Source organism: Pelodiscus sinensis, chromosome 3 (genome assembly GCF_052426305.1).
Source record: "Pelodiscus sinensis isolate ZL-2025 chromosome 3, ASM5242630v1, whole genome shotgun sequence".
Classification (NCBI taxonomy): Eukaryota; Metazoa; Chordata; order Testudines; family Trionychidae; genus Pelodiscus; species Pelodiscus sinensis.
The window spans coordinates 160,947,067-160,969,471 of record NC_143054.1 but is presented as its reverse complement, the minus strand read 5'-3'; the positions used below and the strand labels follow the sequence as shown (position 1 = coordinate 160,969,471).

General features: G+C 46.0%; 1 protein-coding gene across 1 annotated transcript in view; it reads right to left on the bottom strand.

The window, feature by feature from the left end:
* Positions 1–657: 657 nt before the first annotated feature.
* LOC102444821 (calpain-14) overlaps positions 658–22,405 on the bottom strand; it is a 29,683-nt gene continuing 7,935 nt past the window's right edge. Inside the window, exons 7-21 of the mRNA XM_089777481.1 lie at positions 21,385–21,470; positions 19,408–19,482; positions 18,572–18,735; positions 17,606–17,786; positions 15,865–15,870; positions 15,010–15,204; positions 14,054–14,090; positions 13,355–13,417; positions 12,752–12,809; positions 10,198–10,262; positions 9,787–9,855; positions 7,790–7,868; positions 5,352–5,468; positions 2,420–2,475; positions 658–1,712 (exon numbers count right to left, since the gene is read on the bottom strand). Coding sequence (XP_089633607.1) covers positions 1,686–1,712; positions 2,420–2,475; positions 5,352–5,468; positions 7,790–7,868; positions 9,787–9,855; positions 10,198–10,262; positions 12,752–12,809; positions 13,355–13,417; positions 14,054–14,090; positions 15,010–15,204; positions 15,865–15,870; positions 17,606–17,786; positions 18,572–18,735; positions 19,408–19,482; positions 21,385–21,470 — 1,278 coding nt within the window. The 3' untranslated portion in view covers positions 658–1,685. The remainder of the gene's footprint in view (positions 1,713–2,419; positions 2,476–5,351; positions 5,469–7,789; positions 7,869–9,786; positions 9,856–10,197; positions 10,263–12,751; positions 12,810–13,354; positions 13,418–14,053; positions 14,091–15,009; positions 15,205–15,864; positions 15,871–17,605; positions 17,787–18,571; positions 18,736–19,407; positions 19,483–21,384; positions 21,471–22,405) is intronic.

Below are 22,405 nucleotides of genomic sequence, written 5' to 3'. Positions count from 1 at the left end.
CATGCCCAGCACTTAATCCTATTAATTTTGACAAACTCCCCCAGTAGTAATTGATTCCTGTTCACCATGGTCACATTTTACATGACAATGAGCTGATAGGGTTTACTCCTCTGTAATGTCAGGTCCCAATCCACAATGAACTGCTGGAAGAACCGGGAAGGGGGGTGGGTTGTGTGTGGAATCTCTGACATGACACCTATGCTGGGAAAGCCTGCCATTTTCTATGCATCCTGTACATCTCTACTAACCCAGGGGTGGGCATGCTGCAGAGACCTAACCACTGTTCTCTGTCCACTGCAGCAGGCCACGCCAGCAGAAATGTGGTCTATAAAAAATAGAACAGGATACAAACAGTACAAATATAAATATTGTAACAAAAATAATTTAAATTAGAATAACTGCATAGAAGCAGACTAACCATAACTGTAGAAACAGAATGTAACTGCTTGAGGGATCAAGCTTTGTACTTTAACTAGTCCAGCTAATCAAGTACAAGTTATCTTATATATATCCAGAGTGGCATGTAATTAAGGACCTGTTCTAATCTCATTGCACATGTGGTCCTCCATGGATTTTACTGAGGTAATGCATATGCAATCAGGATCCAAATTTGGCTCAGTTCCCTGTGTTATTTATTTTACACACACACACACACACACACACACACACACACACACACACACACACACACACACACACACACACACACACACACACACACAGCATTAGTGAGGCTCTCTGTGCAAACTTGCCGTGACCTCCTTGTGCATATACATTATGATACAGTCTTTAATTACCCGATCACATAGTCCCTCATTCCCTCTCCCCCAGACATAACCCCTAGCTTCATAGGGACCAACCAAGTGGTTTTCCAGGGCTTGAACACCCATAGGGAAAAATTAGTGGGTGTTTAGCACCCAATGGCTTCCCAGCAGCCCCTTCCCCCATGCCTCTCGCCTGCCAGTGGCCTCGCTGATGAACACCTCCCTTCCCCTCCGATCACTCCCCGGCTACAGGAGAAGTGGTCACCTATGCCTGGCTCATTCAGTGCCCAGGCTGGACTTGCTCTAGAGGTGAGTCACGATTGTGTCATGCCCGAGGTTGCTGTCTGTAGGACCCCTGCTTTAACAGTAGCGGAGCTGGAAGGTGCTTTATTGGAGAGGCAGGGAGTTGCAGGACAAGAAAGTTCCAGGTAGCTGAATGCCACTTTGCAGGACACACAGCCCCTGTGTGATGCTGAGCAAGTCATTTAACCCAGACATATGCCGTGTTCCTGAAAGACCGACTCGTGAGGAATATACACAAGGGGACTAAAAGGCTATACAGACAAACTTAATTCTGGCATTTCCTAACTTTTGAGCGCTTGCCTTTGCAACCTCAATAATCTCCTTTGGAAATGATGTATTTCCATCTTCATTTCACCGCCTCTGCGGTCTTTTGATCCAATCTGCTCCCAGACTGGGTGTTATCTCTCCAGATGGAAAGAGCAACCCATATTCGCTTTGGTTGCCCTGATGCACTTCAGCCAACCCGCTGGCTGACCTGGGAGTGCTCACATGAGTGAGGATTGTAGGGTTGGCCCAAAGCATCCAGAATGTATAGCATGTTGGAAAGAAACAGCCCCTTATGTTCTGAGAGGGGCCAGCATGTCTAGGTCCAACTCATTCCCTCACCATCATCTGGCTTTAGGAATAAAGCATCATCGTCATCCACTGTGAAAGAACAAGGAAAATGGGTTGAATTAGCACATCCAACTGGACTTCGGTTCCATTCACAACTGAGTAGTGGGGTTGTGGGTTTTCTCTCTGTGCCAACACAGTATGGGATTTCCAGTCCTGCTCACATTTGAGTCTATTGGGGCTTTATCATTTATATCAGTGGGTTCAGAATTAGGCCTATAGAGCAGGAGATAAGATCTGTGCTCTTCTGATCCCAAAAGACATCGCCCATCCTAAAAGTGCAAGGGAAGCAGCTCTGTTACTGTCAGGAGCCTGTGACCACAGGTGCAGATTCCATTCAGCAGCAGAGAGGGATGTGACCACACGCACATACCTAAGCCATTCACTACATTTTATAGCCCCAGTCAGCCCTCCAAGAAAGCAGGATCTCTAGGCAGATGATCTTGTAGCTAATGCAAAGGTTAGGGACTTCGGCATGTGTCACGGTAGTCGCTCTGTGCCTCGGTTTCCCCCATATAAAAGGGGCAGGCTAACACTTCCCTACCTCACAGAGGTGTTGTGAAGCCTGGTTAATGACGTAGCATTTTACAATCACTACACACAGGAGCAAATGAGCATGCACAGGTGCACGGCAGTGGAAATTCAGTCCCTGTTGTTCTAATATGCCCTTTACAACAGCAGGCAAAGTGGTCTAAGGCACGGAGCTGTACTTCAGGGGAGGGGCAAGTGCATGGCCTTACCTCAGATTCCTGGAGATAGATCCCTTTGCCATCTTTAGTTAAGTTGCGAAAGGCCTCTGGGAAGAAATACAAAAAGGAAAATTAATCTGATGAATTTCATGGCCAAGGGACAAGGCCATCTCTGACTCACCAGCCCGGGAATGAACTGAAATGCAGAGCCTCTAGCAGATGCAGGGGAACCCCTGTCCCACCCAGCACCATGTGAAATGCAGATGTGGTGCATCGGGGCCATTCACCAGTGACATGCGAGGGTGACATCTGAGCTGCCTCATGCGGCTGTGATCATTTGGACCACAGGGGAATCAGGAGGTTTCCTTTTCTATGGCAGTGCTGGCTAGGACACATCACAGGTCCTCCTGCTTTCTATGTAACCTCCATCTCTTAGGGTATGTCTACACTACCCCGCTAGTTCAAACTAGCGGGGTAATGTATGCATACCGCACTTGCTAATGAAGCCCGGGATTTGAATTTCCCGGGCTTCATTAGCATAAGCGGGGAGCCGCCATTTTTAAATCCCCGCTGCTTCAAACCCCGTGTAGCGCGGCTACACGGGGCTCGAACTAGGTAGTTCGGACTAGGGTCCTATTCCGAACTACCGTTACTCCTTGTGAAACGAGGTGTACCGGTAGTTCGGAATAGGCACCCTAGTCCAAACTACCTAGTTCGAGCCCCGTGTAGCCGCGCTACACGGGGTTCGAAGCAGCGGGGATTTAAAAATGGCGGCTCCCCGCTTATGCTAATGAAGCCCGGGAAATTCAAATCCCGGGCTTCATTAGCAAGTGCGGTATGCATACATTACCTTCCTAGTTCGAACTAGGAGGGTAGTGTAGACATACCCTTATTCCCCTAACTCCTTGCACAAGCTCACTCTGCAGTTCCAGGCGCGCTCTTTCCACAGAACCAAACCTCTCCAAGTGCCCTGGTCTAGGGAGTCTGGGAAAGGTGCTGGGAGGCAAGATAGGGGCTGAGAGTCTGATTCTCCTCTAATTCACTCCATTGGTGTCAGTGGGGTTCCTCTTGCTTTTCACTATAAGCTGAAGTTCTGTAGTCTGGCACTCTCTGGTCTGGCTACATCCATGGTCTGGCATGATTTTAGTTAGCCAGATGACCAGTTATCATGGGTGTGGCCAAGTTTCCCACAGTCCCATAAAGTTTGTTTACAGCCACCAGTCCTGGTTCTCAGTGTTCTGTGCTGCTATTTAGCTCTAATTTACACCTAAATGTCCTCTAAGAGCCTAGTGAGCAGTGGAAGTGCTGGTAATGCTACCAGACAATATTGACCTCCCCTGGTCCAGCGAATTCTCTGGTTTGGCACTGGTCAGGTCCCGAGGGTGTCAGACTACAGAGGTTCAACTGGTAGTTTATATGAGAAGAGAACCAGGCCCCATATCTGGGATATGGACGGTAAGATGGATAGAAAGCTGGCTAGAAGGCCAGGCCCAGCGAGTAGTGATCAATGGCTCGATGTCAGGATGGCGATCGGTTTCTAGCGGAGTGCCCCAAGGTTCGGTTCTAGGACTGGTTTTGTTCAATATCTTTATTAATGACCTGGATGAGGGGATGGATTGCACCCTCAGCAAGTTTGCGGATGACACTAAGCTGGGGAGAGAGGTAGATATGCTTAAGGGCAGAGATAGAGTCCAGAGTGACTTAGACAAATTGGAGGATTGGGCCACAAGAAATCTGATGAGGTTCAACAAGGACAAGTGTAGAGTTCTGCACTTGGGACAGAAGAATCCCAAGCATAGTTACAAGCTGGGGACCAACCAGCTAAGTAGTAGTTATGCAGAAAAGGACCTGGGGGTTACAGTGGATGAGAAGCTGGATATGAGTCAACAGTGTGCCCTTGTAGCCAAGAAAGCTAATGGCATATTAGGTTGCATTAAAAGGAGCATTGCCAGCAGATCCAGAGATGTCATTATTCCCCTTTATTCGGCATTGGTGAGGCCACATCTGGAGTATTGTGTCTAGTTCTGGGCCCCACACTACAAAAAGGATGTGGACGCATTGGAGAGGGTCCAGCGGAAGGCAACCAAAATGATTAGGGGGCTGGAGCATATGACCTATGAGGAGAGGCTGAGGGAGTTGGGTCTGTTTAGTCTGGAGAAGTGAAGAGTGAGGGGGGATATGATAGCAGCCTTCAACTTCCTGAAGGGAGGTTGCAAAGAGGATGGAGAGAGGCTGTTCTCAGTAGTGACAGATGGCAGAACAAGGAGCAATGGTCTCAAGTTATGGTGGGAGAAGTCCAGGTTGGATATTAGGAAAAATTATTTCACTAGGAGGTTAGTGAAGCACTGGAATGGGTTAACTAGGGAAGTAGTGGAGTCTCCATCCCTAGAAGTGTTTAAGTCCTGGCTTGACAAAGCCCTGGCTGGGTTGATTTAGATGGGATTGGTCCTGCCTAGAGCAGGGGGCTGGACTTGATGACCTTCTGATGTCTCTTCCAGTTCTATGATAAGGGGATGGTTTGAGAACATGATCTTGGTAACTAATTGACCATTCATTATCAGTGGGAAATAGGTCAATGGAGTTACTATTCTGGGTGTCTGGCTGGTGAATCTTGCCCACATGCTCAGGGTTTAGCTGATTGCCATATTTGGGGTCAAGAAGGAATTTTCCTCCAGGGTAGATTGGCAGAGACCCTGGAGATTTTTCGCCTTCCTCTGTAGCATGGGGCACAGATCACAGCTGGAGGATTCTCTGCATCTTGGGGCCTTCAAAGTATTTGAAGGCTTCAATATCTGAGACATAGGTGAGAGGATTATTCTAAGAGGGGTGGGTGAGATTCTGTGGCCTGCACTGTGCAGGGGGTCAGACTAGATGATCATAATGGTCTCTTCTGACCTTAAAGTCTATGAGTCTATGAGTCTATGAGACATTGCAGGCTTGCTGTCAATTCCTGCATCAGCGATGTGCTGCAGAATGTCCATACCTCCCATGATCTCCACGCGCAGCATGAAGCAGAAGAAGCTCTCAAAGCTGATTTTCATGTCAGTTTTGCCATATTTGATCACCATCAGGTTACAGACTTGGTTGCTGTGTGAAATCCCTGTAGAAAGGAAGAAAGACAACAATAGGGCACCTTACCGCCATCAAGAGCATCACAGGGTAATTGCAAAACTAACAGGACTTTGCTCTTCTCCAGCACCAATGTGTTTGATCAGCATTAACTATGTCTCCCAATGAGGGGCTGACCTAACCCAGTACTTCAGGTCCAAATTCCATTCCCCAAACATGATTCCAAACATGGAGAGAATCAAAAACTGGATCATCTCTACTCACAACATCCACAGAACATATGGCAAACAATATAACTATTGCCTCTACCTGCCACTGCAGTGCAACTACCTTTGGGATGAGGCACAGAAACTGTTTAGCAGCAGTATAACACAGAGTTTAGGTAAAGAGGTGAAAAAGAGTATCTGGCTGAAACTAGTAGGGAAAATTACTGGAGCAACAAGAATGATTACAGGTCTAGAGAACATGACCTATGAAGAAAGACTGAAAGAATTTGGCTTGTTTAGTTTGGAAAGGAGAAGACTGAGGCCGTGTCCACACTCAGGGGTTCTTTCGAAAGTACCCTTTTTTCGAAAGAACTTCCCCTGCATCCAGACTCAAGCCGCGTTCCTTCGAAATTATTTCGAAAGAACGCGGCTTTTCTTTCGATGGCGGTAAACCTCGTTTCACGAGGAAGAACGCCTTCCTTAGAAAGTTCCTCTTTCGAAGGAAGGCGTTCTTCAATGTAAAGAGGCCGTCTTCGAAAGAGAGCATCCAGACTCGCTGGGTGCTCTCTTTCGAAAAAGCGGATTTCCTCTATCGAAAGATCCGCCTGCAGTCTAGACGCGATCTTTCGAAAGAGGCTCTTTCGAAAGAAGCCTGCAGTCTAGACATAGCCTGAGAGGGGACATGATAGCAGTTTTCAGGTATATAAAAGGGTATCAAAAGGAGGAGGGAGAAAAATTGTTCTCCTTGGCCTCTGAAGATAGGATAAGAAGCAATGGGCTTAAACTGCAGCAAGGGAGGTTTAGGTTGAACATTAGGAAAAACTTCCTAACTGTCAGGGTGGTTAAACACTGGAATAAGTTGCCTAGGGAGATTGTGGAATCTCCATCTCTGGAGATATTTAAGAGCAGGTTAGACAGACACCTGTCAGGGATGGTCTAGACAGTATTGGGTCCTGCCATGACAGCAGGGGACTGGATATGATGACCTCTCGAGGTCCCTTCCTTTTCTAGTGTTCTATGATTCCATGATTATCCCCACACCATGTTAAGGGTCTGGGAATCTCTCTAAGTCCATGTTGGCTTTTTGCCACACAACTAAATACAGGTGATTTCACCCCAAGTGTCTTGCAATATTTGTGCCTGGAAACACACGCAAAGCACAGCCTTTATAATTTAGTGTATATAAGTGCAGTACTTGGATTTGGAGCTTATCTTTCCCCTCTTTATTATAGCTAGTTTTGAATATTACCTATTCAAATGACTATCCCTAGAGCTTTTTAAATCTCAGTTTGACAAAGCCCTGGCTGGGATGATTTAGTTGGGGTTGGCCCTGCTTTGGGCAGCGGGTGGGACTTGATGACCTCCTGAGGTCTCTTCCAACCCTGTAGTTCTATGATATTATGTAACCAACCAAATTGACTTCAGTTAAATAGATGCATGCAAACTGCCAATGAATCGTGAGCCTTTAACAGCCCTGATCCTTAAGAGAACTGAATGAGTGAATCCTTGTTCCCTTGCAGAGACTTACTGAAGTTGGTGTGGCTCTGCCCAGATGCAGGGGCCCACTCATGTAGTTCTCCTGGCATAATCAGGGCAAAAGATCTTAAAGGAATGAAGTCTGACACTACTACAGTGGGTGTACCTGTCTAGCAGACACACAGGGCCAGATCCTGAGCTGCTGTGAGTCAGGATTAGCTCCACTGACTTTGATGGAACAGTCCTGATTTGTACCAGCTCAGAATCAGGCCCTTAAATATCTACCCTTCTTCCCCTCCACTGAACTTAGTCATGACTCTGCAGAGATCAGATAGGTTCAAAATAGGGCTTATAATGGAGGATTAACTATAGAGTGATTGCCTTGCTATCCCAGTAGAGAGCTGCCAATGAGACATGGATATACTATAAACAACGTTCAAATGAAACATCATGCTGCAAATCACTTTCAGAAACCAAGGTTTGGGATCCTTGTGACAATGGTAAAATAGACTAAACCTGAGGCAGTAATGGGGAGGGCAACTAGCAAGCATACCAGAGGTAGTAACCATCATGGAGCAATGTGCAAGTGTGTGTATTGTCTGCCTCTTACTGGTATTTGGCACAGTCTTTTAGCTCTTTCCCAGTCAGAGGATTTTCCAGACCTGCTTACCTGTCTCCTGCACAGCTGCATGCAATTCCATTAAGTTCAGATTTCCTGATCTAGCAACATCTTTCTTCAGGAAAACTTCCTATTAAAAAGAAAAGTCAAACAAATGAAAGAAACAAAAGTTATTCTGAGTATGTTGGAAGGGGAGATTCATTTATTACACACAAACCCCTCTTTGTTATGGGTGTAGCACATCAATGAGGAGGTGTCATTACTTAGAAGTAGTAGTTTAGGAAAGAAGCAGGTTTTTCCAGCTGGTGGGAAGTGAGAATCTCCATTAACTTCCTCTGCAAAGGAGCCACAGAGGTGGGAGTTGTAGCTGGAAAAGTGACAAACCAAAAGTCTGTCCTTATTTACAATCTGACTCCAGTGAGGTTTCTCAAGGTGTAAGGTCAGTGCAGGATTTGGACCCAAAGAATTTGTTGGCAATGTATTGAAGCATTCATGCAGGGATATGGTGTTCCCACATGCAAGAATATGTCCTGACTACAGTTAGCAAGATCCAGAATTCTGTTCCCAGATGAACCAGAACTCTGGGACCTCTCTCTAAATCATTTAGGGCTAGATGAACAAAGGGACTTATGTGTTGCAATGCTGAACTTCCAGTGCCCTGCCACCTGGTGGAATTCACACCCTGAGTTAGATACCCAGGCTCCTAATGCCAATGCACAGGGCAAGCTAGGTGCCTAAAAATGGGATTCTCCGAAATGGAGAGTTGCCCCAAAAGTCATTGGCTACGTCTAGATTGCATCCCTTTTTCGTAAAAGGGATGCAAATTAGACGTATCGCAATTGCTAATGAAGCGGGGATTTAAATCTCCCCCGCTTCATTAGCATAAAAATGGCTGCTGCTTTTTTTCGGCACGGAGCTTTGCCGGAAAAAAGCGCCAGTCTAGACGCGGATCTTTCGGAAAATAAAGCCTTTTCCGAAAGATCCCTTATCCTTTATTTTAAGAGGCATAAGGGATCTTTCGGAAAAGGCTTTATTTTCCGAAAGATCCGTGTCTAGACTGGTGCTTTTTCCCGGCAAAGCTCCGTGCTGAAAAAAAGCGGCAGCCATTTTTATGCTAATGAAGCGGGGAAGATTTAAATCCCTGCTTCCTTAACAATTGCAATACGTCTAATTTGTATCCCTTTTACGAAAAGTTTTCCGTTAAAAGCATTTTCGAAAAATAGCATCTAGATTGACACGGACGCTTTTCCGCAAAAGCACTTTTTGCGGAAAAGCGTCCGTGTCAATCTAGACACGCTTTTCTACAAAAAAGCTCCGATCGCCATTTTCGCAATCGGGGCTTTTTTGCGGAAAACAAATCTGAGCTGTCTACACTGGCCCTTTTGTGCAAAAGTTTTGCGCAAAAGGACTTTTTCCTGAACGGGAGCAGCATAGTATTTCCACAAGAAGCACTGATTTCTTACAATAGGAAGTCAGTGCTTTTGCAGAAATTCAAGCGGCCAGTGTAGACAGCTGGCAAGTTTTTCCAGAAAAGCGGCTGATTTTCCAGAAAAACTGGCCAGTCTAGACACAGCTTAGACATAGCCAACAGATTCATAACTCTGGGCCAGAGAGCAGTACTATATATGCTTGAGGATCAAAACCATAAACCCTCTCCAGGGGCTGGATGCCTCAATCCTCTGGTGGATCATAGCCCCTAACTTTCTTATTCCTCACTCACATAGACAGCAGATAAATTAGGGATTAAAAGCAACCCCCCTTTTCCCTCCCCCCGCCCTCGGTGAAAACAGATGCTGCACCAGCACTGATCTTTCCTGGCCATCTACCTCTTACAAAGGGGTATATCCTGCCTCACTTCTGGTGACTGCCCTGCTTAGGACTATGTAATACCCTGAGTCTTGACAGGCAGGCAATTTTCCCATCTAGTTCACTCCCCCATGATATTTCATAGCTACCCAGAAAATCAGACAGGTTTCTTGGGCTTTAACGGTTTCCTAGCCAACACTGATTGAGAAGTACACAGGGAAGTAAATAAACTCTTTTTGTACCATATAGAAAAGCAGCCGCTTCCACAGGAGCCTGAATTCCTGAATACTCAGTGTGCCGGTGGTGTTAAGCTTAGTAGAAGAATTAAGGTTGATAGTATCTTGGTAAAGTGGCGGAGATTCCAAAACGTGGAAAAAAACCTCAGTCACTGTAACTTTACACAGCAATAAAGGTGATGATTCTGGGGTTTTCCCTATGAATCACTATGGGCTTGCGACTGATTTCAATGACAGTAGAATCTGACCCTTTACCAACACCGTTTCATCCTGATTGCATTGTTCTTATTGGGAGTTAGGCAGGGAAATACCCTGATGGTGTAGAAATCACAACAAGTGTCCCTCCCCCAGGAAAAATAAAACTCTGGGAAGGTATTAGGTGCGGCAAATGAATATACGACTGAAGGCAAAGGATACATCCAGCACCGCCAGGATACTTTGGCAGGCATCCAGACTAAATCTCAGCTGAAAGCTCTGGAGACCTGGAAAAGAGAGGGCTGTTACAGTGAATCGCTGAACAATGCTCATAAAAATAGACTCAAAGAGCCTGAGCTTGCTGCCCTTGAACCTCAGTGGTGAAACTGCCATTCAATTCCCTGGGGATAGGATGCCCCCCCAAATCTTTTGTGACACTGTCCATCTGATTTACAAGGCACGTCATTTGTGATTCAAGCCAGGGAAGGTAAAAATGTCACAGAGGGGGCCAGGTTTCACTTTCAGCTGCACGGGGAGTAATTCCCATGGGAGACAATGGCAGCTCCCTGCAGCCATGTGGTGAAAAACAGAATATGGCCCATTCTCTGTAGCTAATACAGGAAATAGCAGTTAAAGAACACCCCGCATGGTAATCCCAAATAGGATTTACTGAATCACTTGATCTCCTTGGGCCTAATTCATCTGTGGTGCAGCTCCACTAGCCAGAATGAACTGAAACCATTGTGCTCAGTGTTTCTCTCTCTGTCTCTCAGGATACATCTAGACTACAGGGTTTTTGTGGGAGGTATCGCACAAAAACTCCGCCACACCCACGGAATGCGTTTGTTCTTCCACTTTTTTACACGGAAGAGCAAACGTGCTCTTTCGGGGAGCCCTGTATACCTTGTTTCATGAGGCATAAGGGCTCCGCCAAAAGAGATGGGGCCAAATGGCGGAAAAACCTCTTCCGCAAAAGCGACTGGAAAAAGCGACGCAAGTTGTGGAGTGCAATTTTCGTAGCTTTTTCTGATAAAGCCCCATAGTCTAGACCTAGCGTTACAGACAGCTGCTAAACTCATAAGCATCATTGACAACCTAATTCTAGGCATTGCTGGCCATACATGTGTTACATGAAATGAAACAGAAACTAATCTTGTGGCAAATCAGATTATCTGTAAACTTCCACAGAGCAGACACCTTAGCTCCCAGATCCCTACTCTACAGTAATGTAATCTCATCACAGCTCTGTTTATCAAATATGCATCTTGCACAGTAAAGTTCTAAAACAAATGTCTTCAAATTGATTGCTGAAGAAGTGTAAAGACACTTCAGCTGGCTTGGTTAGTTTCCTTGCAGATTTCACAGTGTGAAATGGGTCACTTCTGAAATGAAGGTAAGAAAGCAATCTTCATTCACCATTGAGAAAATGCAAGGAATTTGTAACCCTTCAGATGTTTAATCACTCAGGGTATGTCTACACTACCCCGCTAGTTCGAACTAGCGGGGTAATGTATGCATACCGCACTTGCTAATGAAGCCCGGGATTTAATTTCCCGGGCTTCATTAGCATAAGCGGGGAGCCGCCATTTTTAAATCCCCGCTGCTTCGAACCCCGTGTAGCGCGGCTACACGGGGCTCGAACTAGGTAGTTCGGACTAGGGTGCCTATTCCGAACTACCGGTACACCTCGTTTCACGAGGAGTACCGGTAGTTCGGAATAGGACCCTAGTCCGAACTACCTAGTTCGAGCCCCGTGTAGCCGCGCTACACGGGGTTCGAAGCAGCGGGGATTTAAAAATGGCGGCTCCCCGCTTATGCTAATGAAGCCCGGGAAATTCAAATCCCGGGCTTCATTAGCAAGTGCGGTATGCATACATTACCCCGCTAGTTCGAACTAGCGGGGTAGTGTAGACATACCCTCTCAGACAGGTGCAATGAAAGAGACTAGTGCTGGTAAAGCCTGTTACTAGAACTGACCAGAACATTTTCAGCAATGTATACTATTGCCTGCAACATTTTTCAGGAGAAAGGCCCAGTTTTGACAATTGTTTTACTTGAAAAAATTGGAAAAAAGTTTTGAATTTCCAAAAATTTTAACTGATATTTTCTATCAAAACTTGCTTGTTGTCTGGTTTGAAGCTGGATTGAAGCTGGATCTCTTGATGATTACCTGTGTTCTTTATTCCTTCTAAAGCACCTGGCATTCAGCAATGTTGGAAGACAGGATACTGGGCTGAATAGGCCATTGGTCTGACCTAGTATGGTCGTTCTTATGTTCTGTCTTTAATTTAAGCCAATTATAGTAAAAAAGTTGAAATTAAAAAGAAATGTTTCAACTAATCAATTTTTTTTCAAACTTTCAGTTTGTGCAAATATTTGAGATTTCATCCCCATTGTTGATGGGAAAGTTTGTTAAAGTGTCATAAGTTTTAGCGTGAGAAAGCCATTGCTCAATTCTATTCATTTCACTCCCACACCTACATCAGCCTTTTATCTGCATAAATATAAAGGACTCAGCCAACTTATTACTTAGAATTGTTGAGCATTGTGGTTTTGGGCCATATCTGGACCAATTTCTGACAAAAGACCCTTGCTGGTGTGGGGGAATCCAAGTTGCAACCTAAATGATCAGAAAAGGTTCAGACCCAGGCTTTCAAACCAGCTCCTCCACTCCTAGAATTCGGGGAACAGGGTTCAGGAGTTAAGGGTCCACCTCAGGCTCATCTCTAGCTAGCACCTCATTCATGTTACAAAACTGTGATCTCCTCGCACTTACTTGTCCAGACCATGTTATTCAGGATCCTCTGGAGTTGGACAGCATTTATTTCAGGATGCTAGGGGAGAGAAATGCTATTGTAATAAGTTTGCCTTCCTCTAGATTTCCCAGCATGTCCTGTCTTCACCATCTTTTGCCTTTACTTTTCAACCCCAGTCTGTCTACCCTAAAAAGACACCCATTGACTCTTGGGTTGTGAGCTCAGACTTTTAGGCTACATCTACACTACTGCAGTAAGTAACTCTCATGTAAGCAACTCCAGTTAATAGCTAATACCTATGTTAACTTTCTGAGCCCACCCAATGTAAATTAGTGGCTTTCACAAGCCTAAGCAGACTCAGAGTGAGCAGATTACTTATGAATTTGAGGAAGTGTTTTTCTCTAACTGCTGTGTTTCTCCACTGCTTATACATTGCACAGCTCCTTGAGAGAACTTAACGCTGTACCTCACACTGAACTCCTACGTTCCCCACTAGGCTCCAGCACCCACCCGCTTCTAACTTCCCCAGTACTTCTGACCTTTCTTTGCACAATTGCTCATCCCCTGGCAGAGCAGCAACAGGCCTTGGGGAATTGCCTTTTGCTGGTAACGTGTACACTTACTTGTTCAAAGTGCTTAGTGAAGAAATCCTCCCAAACTTTGCCTTCATGTTTATCAATTATTTCCTTTAGGGAACAAAAAAGTGAATGTTAACAGAGGAAACAGAAGTATGAATATACAATGTACAATCCCTTAGGATAGGGGTTTTCAAACTCTGAGCAAGCCAATGGCTGGCCACGAGACACTTTGTTTACGTGCACCTCCAGCCAATGGGAGCTGCGACCTAGAGTTTAAAAATCCCTGACTTGGGACATTTTTCCTGAATTTCACTGCACTCCCTGGGCCACCATTACTTCTGCAATTACTTGTCCAGCTCCCATTGTGGTTTCCACTTTGCTGGTGCATAAAAGGAGAAGAGTGGGAAGGGACACAGGTTAATAAAAGGGACACACTGTGAAGGCAATTGGAAGAGAAAGCATGACAATGAATTGTGATTATCTCACCAGAAAGAATGGTTTGTACGGCAGCAAAAGAACGTAAGTGTCTGCTGTCTGTCTTGCTCTGAACATGTATACCTGCCTATATAGAGATTCTGTCTATACAGCAAAATGTAGCCTTTCATTCTTAAAGAGCTGTAACCCAGGAGCTCATATTCCAACTCAATCCCCTACCCTTCTACCCCAGTTGTTGCCACAGGAGAAAGACAAAGTCCTCCTCTGAAACACAGCTTCCAACAGTCTACCACCTTGGTTCCAACTAACCTTGGAAAGGATGAAACTTGAATTTCCGCCCATTTCACTGAAAATAGAAAAGAATGGAAATGTTAGGAGATGTCCTTGAAATTAGTTGTCTCTCTTATTGCATGTGAGTCTTTGCCTGTCATCCATGCTGCCTCTCTCTGTTTCCCAACACTGCTGCAGTGTCTACAGTAGGGCTTTGTCTACACTGCAGGGTTTTTGCGCAAGAAGCTTTTTGCAGAAGAGATCTGGTGCAAAAACTTCTTGCACAAAAGTGCGTCCACACCTCAAAAGCACATCACAAAGGCCACAAGCTTTTGTGCAAGAGAGCGTCCACACTGCATGGACGCTCTTGCACAAGAAAGCTCTGATTGCCATTAACAGAATGGCCATCAGAGCACCTGTGCTTTTTCGGATAGGCTCTTTTTGCGCAAGAAACCTCTGTTAAGCGTCCACACACGCCTTTTTGTGCAAGAGCTATAGCGCAAAAAGGAGTTATTCCTTGTGGAGAGAGGAATAACTCTACCAGCAAAAGCCCTCTGTTCTGTCAATTTACTGTATTTCTTTTCTTTTCTTTTTTTTTTGAGCAAAAATGCTCTTGAGGTGTGGATGCTCAGCGGGTTTTTGTGCAAAAGCCCTGTAGTGTAGACATAGCCTAGGGGTTTTTTCCTTTCACCACTGCAACTCCACTAGTGGAAGCAGTAGTGTCAATATGGCTCTAGGCAGCTGGTGGCATTTAAGCACTGTATCAGCTAACCCTGCCCTGAGCAAGTCTCCAGGATGTGGTGGGAAAAAGGCAGTAGCACCTAGGGTGTTGTCTGCACTACAGTTCTCACCACTGCTACCAACCAGGGAGCTGAGCCAGTCATAGCAGCAGTGGAGAACATAAGGGGAAATCGCCTAGTGTAGATAAGGCCAGTGTCCTGCCTCTGCCCGGAGCACCAAGAAGATGCAACCAGCAGGGAATGGCATCTTCTCACCGAAGGATGTGTTTCCTGGAGAAGACCCTCAGGACAAACTCGGACTCCTGTTGGGGTTCTGCAGTGGAGGGGACAATGACGTAGCTGCCAGGCTGCAGCCGGAAATCCTGGGTCACTTCCCGCTTGCTCATGAAGAGATGCCTTTGGTTGATGGAGGGGTTTGTGGCAAAGAATTCTGGCGGCAGCCTTCTGTTGCTTTTGTAGTACTGTTCAGGGAAGAAACAAAAGAAATTCCCATTGGTTTCAGGTGGACGTTATCAAGTAGAGCATCCCAGGGGCTTGCCTAGGGAAACCCTGCCCTAGCTCGTCCTCTTCCATCCTCCCGTTGGGTTGTCCTTACGGTACATTCTCATTGTCCAGTTTTTAAAATGAACATGCGACGGGACAAGAGTGGCCTTATGCCGCCTTTGCACTCTTCTTATTCTGGGCTGCTGTAGGGGTATTTGCACCCCTCCCCACAGTGAGCATTATAACAGCCAGGAGCTGCCCTGGGCACTACACTTCCCAGAACAGTCCAGAACGGCCTGTACTGAAGGCTACATTCCCAGCTTGTCCCTTCATGCTCCTCAGCTCTGCCCCATGTACAAAAGGTGTTGGGCGGAGGGTCACGGACTTAAAGGACCGCTTATGCAGGGGCCCTGCACAGCGCCTGCACCAAGACAAAGTATCCAGGACCATAGTGGGGTGAGGAAAGAATCCCACCCTAAGTCTTTGATACAGCTTCACGGCTTCCACGTGCTGATACCCCAAGTCCTACTCAAGGACACAGCACCCTTTGTTTTTACAAAGCTTTTATTCAGCAGGCAAAAATACTTCAGCCTCCTTATGTCAGCCGTGCCTCAAAACAGCTCAGACATTTCACTCTCATGCCGAATTATGGAGCTGCTATTCATCTCCTTTTCCCCATATTTCTCTCATGCGAATGGAGCAATCTTTCACCTAAGGGAACATGGGGCTGCCCCTCTCCATGCACCACATATTCCATTCATAGCTTTTATGCCTCTGTCAATACCGTGATGCACTGTAGCTCCAACTCCAAAAACAGTCTCGGTTTGACACATCTCAGCATTAATCTCAGTGTTCAATACAAAACTGAAACTGAACTCCCAGCCCCGGGGTCTCCTCACTAGTGCTCTCCTAATCAGTGTCAGGCCCACGTGTGCTAGCAAATTTAATCTCACTTGTGTCCCCGATGGTGCCCTGTAATACTCAGTTCAGAAAGAGCCAATTTCTGCAGCTACTCTTTCTACCTGACGGTAATTTCAAATATGCCGGAGTGACCATGTGCTAAGGTGAGTTCTTCACCAATCCAGGTTCACGGGGGCCCTGATTTTGGAAGTGAGTTACATGGTTAGCAGGGCCAAGGGTGCAGGACTCACAGATACAAGCCATGAGACATCAACAGAAGGCGGAGAAGGACTTACCTCTGCGCTCACCTATAGGGGAAAAAAGAGAAGGCATCCATCAGACAGGAAGTTCAGACTCAGCCCTTTCGGTCACACCTAATAGCAGATGCAGTTTAATAACCGGAAGCCACTCAGGAGATTCAATGAGGCTCTTTAGCTTAACAAGCCTGGATTCCTCCCTTCAAAGTCCTTTCCCAGGCCATCCATAGCCCATTCACTAGCCTGGGCCAGTAAAGCTGAGGTTGCTGAAACACTTGGTGCCATTAAAACCCTCAGACCTTTCAACAGTCAGGAGGGAGCTCCCTAGAGAAGGGGACCTCTTGCTAACGTGGCCCACAGGGCTTTGGTGCTGTGACTGGAGCTCGGAGAGGCTTTGTACCCGACGGAGGCACAGTGAGCCTACGATTGAGCACAACTGTGCACCCATAATGCCAGCTCAAGTCTGCAGGAGTGGGAGCAACACAGACTCCCCGATCATTAAGCTTTGTGTTTCCCCAGAGCTGCTGGGAGCACACAAGCCACTCTTTGCAAGGGGGATGGCTGGCACATCAGTGATCCAACCAGGGACCTCCAGAGCGAAAAGCAAACTCTGACAGCCTGAGCTAAACCTCACCAGTAGGAGCTGGAACTGACTCACATCGTCTCTGCCTGGGGCATAAAGGGGGAAATTGTAACACACATTCACCAGCGGGTTACACGTGGCTGCAACATCACTCCTGGGGTTAGCTCCTTCCCCTCCCCTTCACCCATGATGTGATTTTGTCCTTATGGGTAGTAGCCTGAGAAGAACTCCATATCTAGCCTCTGCCCATGCAGATCGTAGCCCTTCCCCCAGCCCTGGTGCACACCTGCACGTTTATGCACACACACACGTGCAAGAACCAGGGTTGGGCACGACAAAATCCAGTTCACACTGGGGTGGCAGGAGCTTCTTTACAGCCCTGCAGTCTGCCAAAGACCTTGCAGACACACATCACATCCCATGCTCAATAAAAAGGGCAAGGAAAGCCATGTCTGGGGAGGCCCAACTCCACTGAGAGCTTCTTGGAGGAATGGGAGCCACAGGCAGAGATGGAGGGGAGAGCACAGAGTGGACTAGACTTTTCAGGATATATAACTCCTAGGATCTGCAGAGCTCTCCTTAACTTTGGAGGGTTAGGAAATGTCTCATACTGGCCAAGCAATCCCACTGCTGATTTCTACTCACCTTGAAGATGGACAACCCTATGGGGAGGGGAGGTGCGTCGTTTCGGTGTTTGCTTCTGGGTTTCTGGATCAGAGACACCAGCATGCTGCAGGAACACAAGGACCTTTTGCTGCCGTCACCCTGGTAAACATCCAGCCAGTACTGGGGGTTCATCCAAAATGTGTCTGAGAAGCAAAACATAAAAACCTCCATGTTTGGTCATTGTGTTTCCATGTGACACCTCTGCTTCAGACAGAGTGGGGGAAGTGGCTTATCTGTAACCCTCAGAGGCCCCAACCAAAGTCAGAGCCCCATTTCTTAGGTGCTGAACAAACACATAGTACGAGATTTTCCCTACTGGGAAAGATCTTGCAATCTAAGCAAACAAAACAACAGGTGGGAGGAAGGAATAATTTTTCCTCAGTTTAGTGGGAACTGTAGCCCAGGGGTACCGATTGCCAAAGTACTGAACACCAGTATTCCCTATAAGATGCGCACGTGTGCAGCTGCTCGGGAGAACCTCAAATGCCAACTCACAGCTAGATTTTGTGTTTCTTTTGGTGGTGCACATTGGCACATGCCCTGGTACACATAAAAATTATTCTGCACATGGAAGAGAAAGATGAGCGGGACCCATTGCTGAGCAGCTGCAGTCCCCACAGACGTCAAATGGACTAGAATTGAACCTACCTCCTCTAAGTACCACAGTAGACCCACAACTGCAAGACACTCCGCTCCTCCTTAGGGAGCAGCCTGATTTCTGTGGTAATGGAGAATAAGTGGGCAATCTTACCTGTTCATTGCCAGACTTCCTCACCTGTGTAAAAGTTGGTTATGACCGTGTAATATGGGATTTGGGGTCCTGAACCAAACTTTGGGTTGCTTGAACAAAAGCCTTTCTCTACTAATTATACAGACAAGTCTCAATCCTGATTCCCTAAAGTGCCCCCTCCCCCCAAGTTCTATTCACCTGTGTTGGGATTCATCCTGCCACCTGCCGTGCTTCCTTTGACCCAGCTCCCAGTCTGCAGAGAATACATCCACTTCTTACCATCTTCCTGGCTCATCAGGTCGGGAGATAATTTACAGATGATCAGATCTTCAAAGTGGGTCTTAAAATCTTGCAGAGACATCCTGTGAAAAGGCCGCCATGAGAAACTGAGTCAGCAGCCTGGTCTGTGGTGGTTAAAAAGTGGGTCTCTCCAGCACTACCCTACTCTGTGTTGCACAATCCTAGGTAGCAAAGAAGTTGATGTTTGCTCCAACAGCAGCATGCAGCACTGGTGAATGCATAGCTAAAGGCCCAACACATGACAGCAGCAGAGAAAGATGAGTATGGGAATGCAAGCAAAAGAATAAGTATAATGCAACTGGTTGCAACATTGCCACCTAGTGCCAAAAATATACGGGATTGCAAAGCAATTGAACAAATGCTCTTTGCCTGAACAAAGCTTTGCCTGGGTTTGTGTTGAAAACATGATGACAAATAGACTTTAAAGTCAGAAGGGACTGGACAAAAATTCTTGCTCTGCTCTTTGAAAGTGTGCTTGATTTCACGCAGAAGAGCACTGGTGTCATACAGGCTGCTCCTCACACCCCTTTACCACGAGTTGGCAAGGTAGCAGCTCCATGTCATTTCACCCTCTGTTCATTAAAAACAGAAAGCGCTCCCGTTGTTATAGAGCATCATACACATCTCTCCTCTCAGCAGGCAGCAGAAAGATGGCAGGTTAAGCTACAGCATTAGCTCTGGCCTTCGCGCTGACTGAGGGAGAAGAGGAGCTCCCAGATTCATAGCTCCATTACCAGAATTCTCCATCATCCTGGTTTCTCCGCAGCAAAATCTTCTCCTTTAGGCTGAGCAGCTCCCAGTTTCCAGAGCTAGGGACAGAAAAAAGGCAGATGATTTTGAAGGGACGACAAACAAATGCTCCAAACCCATCTTCAAGTTCAAAACGTTCAATACAGATATCTAGTCTAAAATCGCTTCCTGCTGTAGCCCATCTTTGGCCCCACACACTTCCCAGTTAGCATTAGACTCTGTGGTGGGAACACTCACAATGGCCTGGAAGAACAGGAATAGAACCCAAATCCCTGTAGTCCTCCCAAAGGATAGGCTTGAACTAAAAGAAAATCCCTATTAGCTGCTAGCCAGAGAGAGCCTGTGAAACACAACTGAGCAGTTCTGATTTTCTCCTGGAACATTAGTGTTGGATAGCACATTGGCCAGTAGAGATAGAGGCTTTCCCATTCCATGAGCATTTTTGAGATTTTGAATTATTTTCTGTCGACATTTTGTGCCAAAATCTCAAAAATTTTCCCAGATCAAAAATTTTTAAAAATGGGATCAGGTTAATCCAAATATTTGATTTTTATAATTCTGAAATGTTTTATTTCAATTCTAGAATTGAAATGTTTTATTTCAATTCAATTTTAAAATTTGATATATACAAGTTATACACACACTATAAATTACTTAATTTTTAAAGAAAACATTTTGACCTAAAAAATGGAACGTTTTCTACCAAAATGGAGCATTTCAACAATTTAGAAACTTTTTTTTAATGGGAAGTTAATTGAAACAGGCCTTCTCCTGAAAAGAAGACAATTTAGTTTCAATTAACCAGCATTTTCCAAAGAAAAGATGTATTAGAAAATTCCCAACCATTTCTACTGGCCAGTTCATTAGATTACACATGCTGCTTCCAAGTATTTAAAATGTAGCCTTTGGGTTCTATTTTGTCAGCTCTGTGTCAAAGGACATGTAATAGACAGAATATTCTACATAATAAATAGGATAGTACCAGAGGTAGCTGGAAGTGATTTACAAGTCTAGCCTTCAATATGCTCTTCATTCTATGCTTCAGTGTGGCCATCTATTATGTTGTCACGTGGCATACACAAATCAGAGGAAAGTTACTCTCTCATCAGACAAGGCAAAGTCCACACACAAAAATTTTACCCTCACAAAAATTGAGCCAACAGGATTTGTGCAAGGAGCTAACTGGAGCTGCTAAAGATGGAATCCGCCTCAGCCTAAAATGAGGCTAACACACAGTCCTTTTACAGGGCTACCACAGAGTCCTTTTACAGCCATGGAGGAGCATGGCTACTATTCTTATGCCGTCTTTGGGGGGAAAGGAAGTTCCAGCCACTGCATCCATCTGATTCGGTGGTCCTGTCACCTCTTCCCTCGCCATTTCTAATTGTACTTTCCACTTTGTCATAGTCAGACCCAGCCTGATGCCTACTTCCCCAAATTGCAGGAAGGTCAGACCCAACCCCACTCTAATCTCAGAATCCCAGAAGTTGCAGGATATATAGGATCTTGCATGATTTGCAGACAAAGGGGTAAATGTTCTGAAATAGGAAAGCAGAAGATCACCTTACAATTCTAGCTGTCCTGGGAGCAACCTCACTAGTAATCAGAAAATACTTGTGTCTGACCCTGATCACTCCATGTTCATCATTTTGCATTACACAGAACCCCCTTTACATTAGGTTTCTTTGACAAAAAAAAAGTAGAACCAACATTTTGTGGTTTAAGCGCTTGGAAGCACCATCTGTGAAATAACTAAATTAGTTGAACTGCCTTAGCATTGGCTGATCGAGCAGAATACCTCCATGAACTCGTTGCCTTGAAACCAAAGGGTGTCTGAAAGCGGACCCAATTCTTCTTTTAATGCAGGTGTCATCAGCACTAATTTGTGCCTGCAGGTGGCAGCACCATTTCATCCACCCACGCTTCTCCTCATCACTAGCCCCTTCCTGTTTCAAACTCACCTATGGCTCCAGGCTCCTTTCCATTCAATTTTCCCCCATGGATTCCTCAGTCTCACCAAATATTCCGGTCCATATTTGCAAGTCACCTGCACAAAATAACATTGAGTTTACCAGGGTCTCTGCAGCCTTTGTCTGGTTTACATTTGCATAACATGCCAGAGAGTAACGTGGTGACTCCTGTCTTTTACTGATGTCAAGAAGTGTGATGAGAATGGTGATTAGTTGGCTCAATGTGTAACTCTAAACTAAGGCCTACAGTGATTAAGTGTCTTGCCCAAGGTCATGAAGAAAGCCTGTGTCTACGCCTGGAATAGAACCCAAAGCTCCATAGTCCTAGTGCAGGTCTTCACAATAAAACCACCCTCACACTCCAACAGCTGTGTGACTCCATAGCCATCAACCTGCATATCTGAGGCAGGACTGTGCCATCAAGACCACTTCTCACAGTCGGACTAACAATCCAAGCTTAAGATGTTACTACAAGAACCTTAAAGTTAGCATTTTCTGAATCTGAATGTAACTGGAGGATTGGACAGGGGAGCATTGTGCCTGGCTTAGGGGGTGGAGAGAGGGTGGAAGGGGGTATCCGTACTCCTCACTTGCCTTCTTGTGTCTTTGCACAGGTATAGCAGCAACACTTGCGCGCCCCTGAATGCAAAGACTGTTCCTAGGCAAATGCTGCTGGTAGCCTCCCTAGATGTGGCAGGACTGTGGTTCCATGCACTAGGCACACCAGAGTCTGGCACCCTGCACTTCATTAACAGGACCCTGACTGGGCCTCTCACCTCTCATTCCAAAGGCACCTCACATCAGTAATGGCCTAACGAGGTTGTAGCAGATGCCCCCACTTCCCAGAATTAAAACAGGCCAGCCCCTTTCACTGTAAGATAAAAGGAATTTAGACGGCTCTGCTTGGCATGCTCTGGTAGGTTATACCATCAGCAGAGCCCATGAGTCAATGGCAGCCTGAGATCTGTGCTGAGGTTGAGCCAGGATCCCCTATCCTTTATTCATGCTTGGG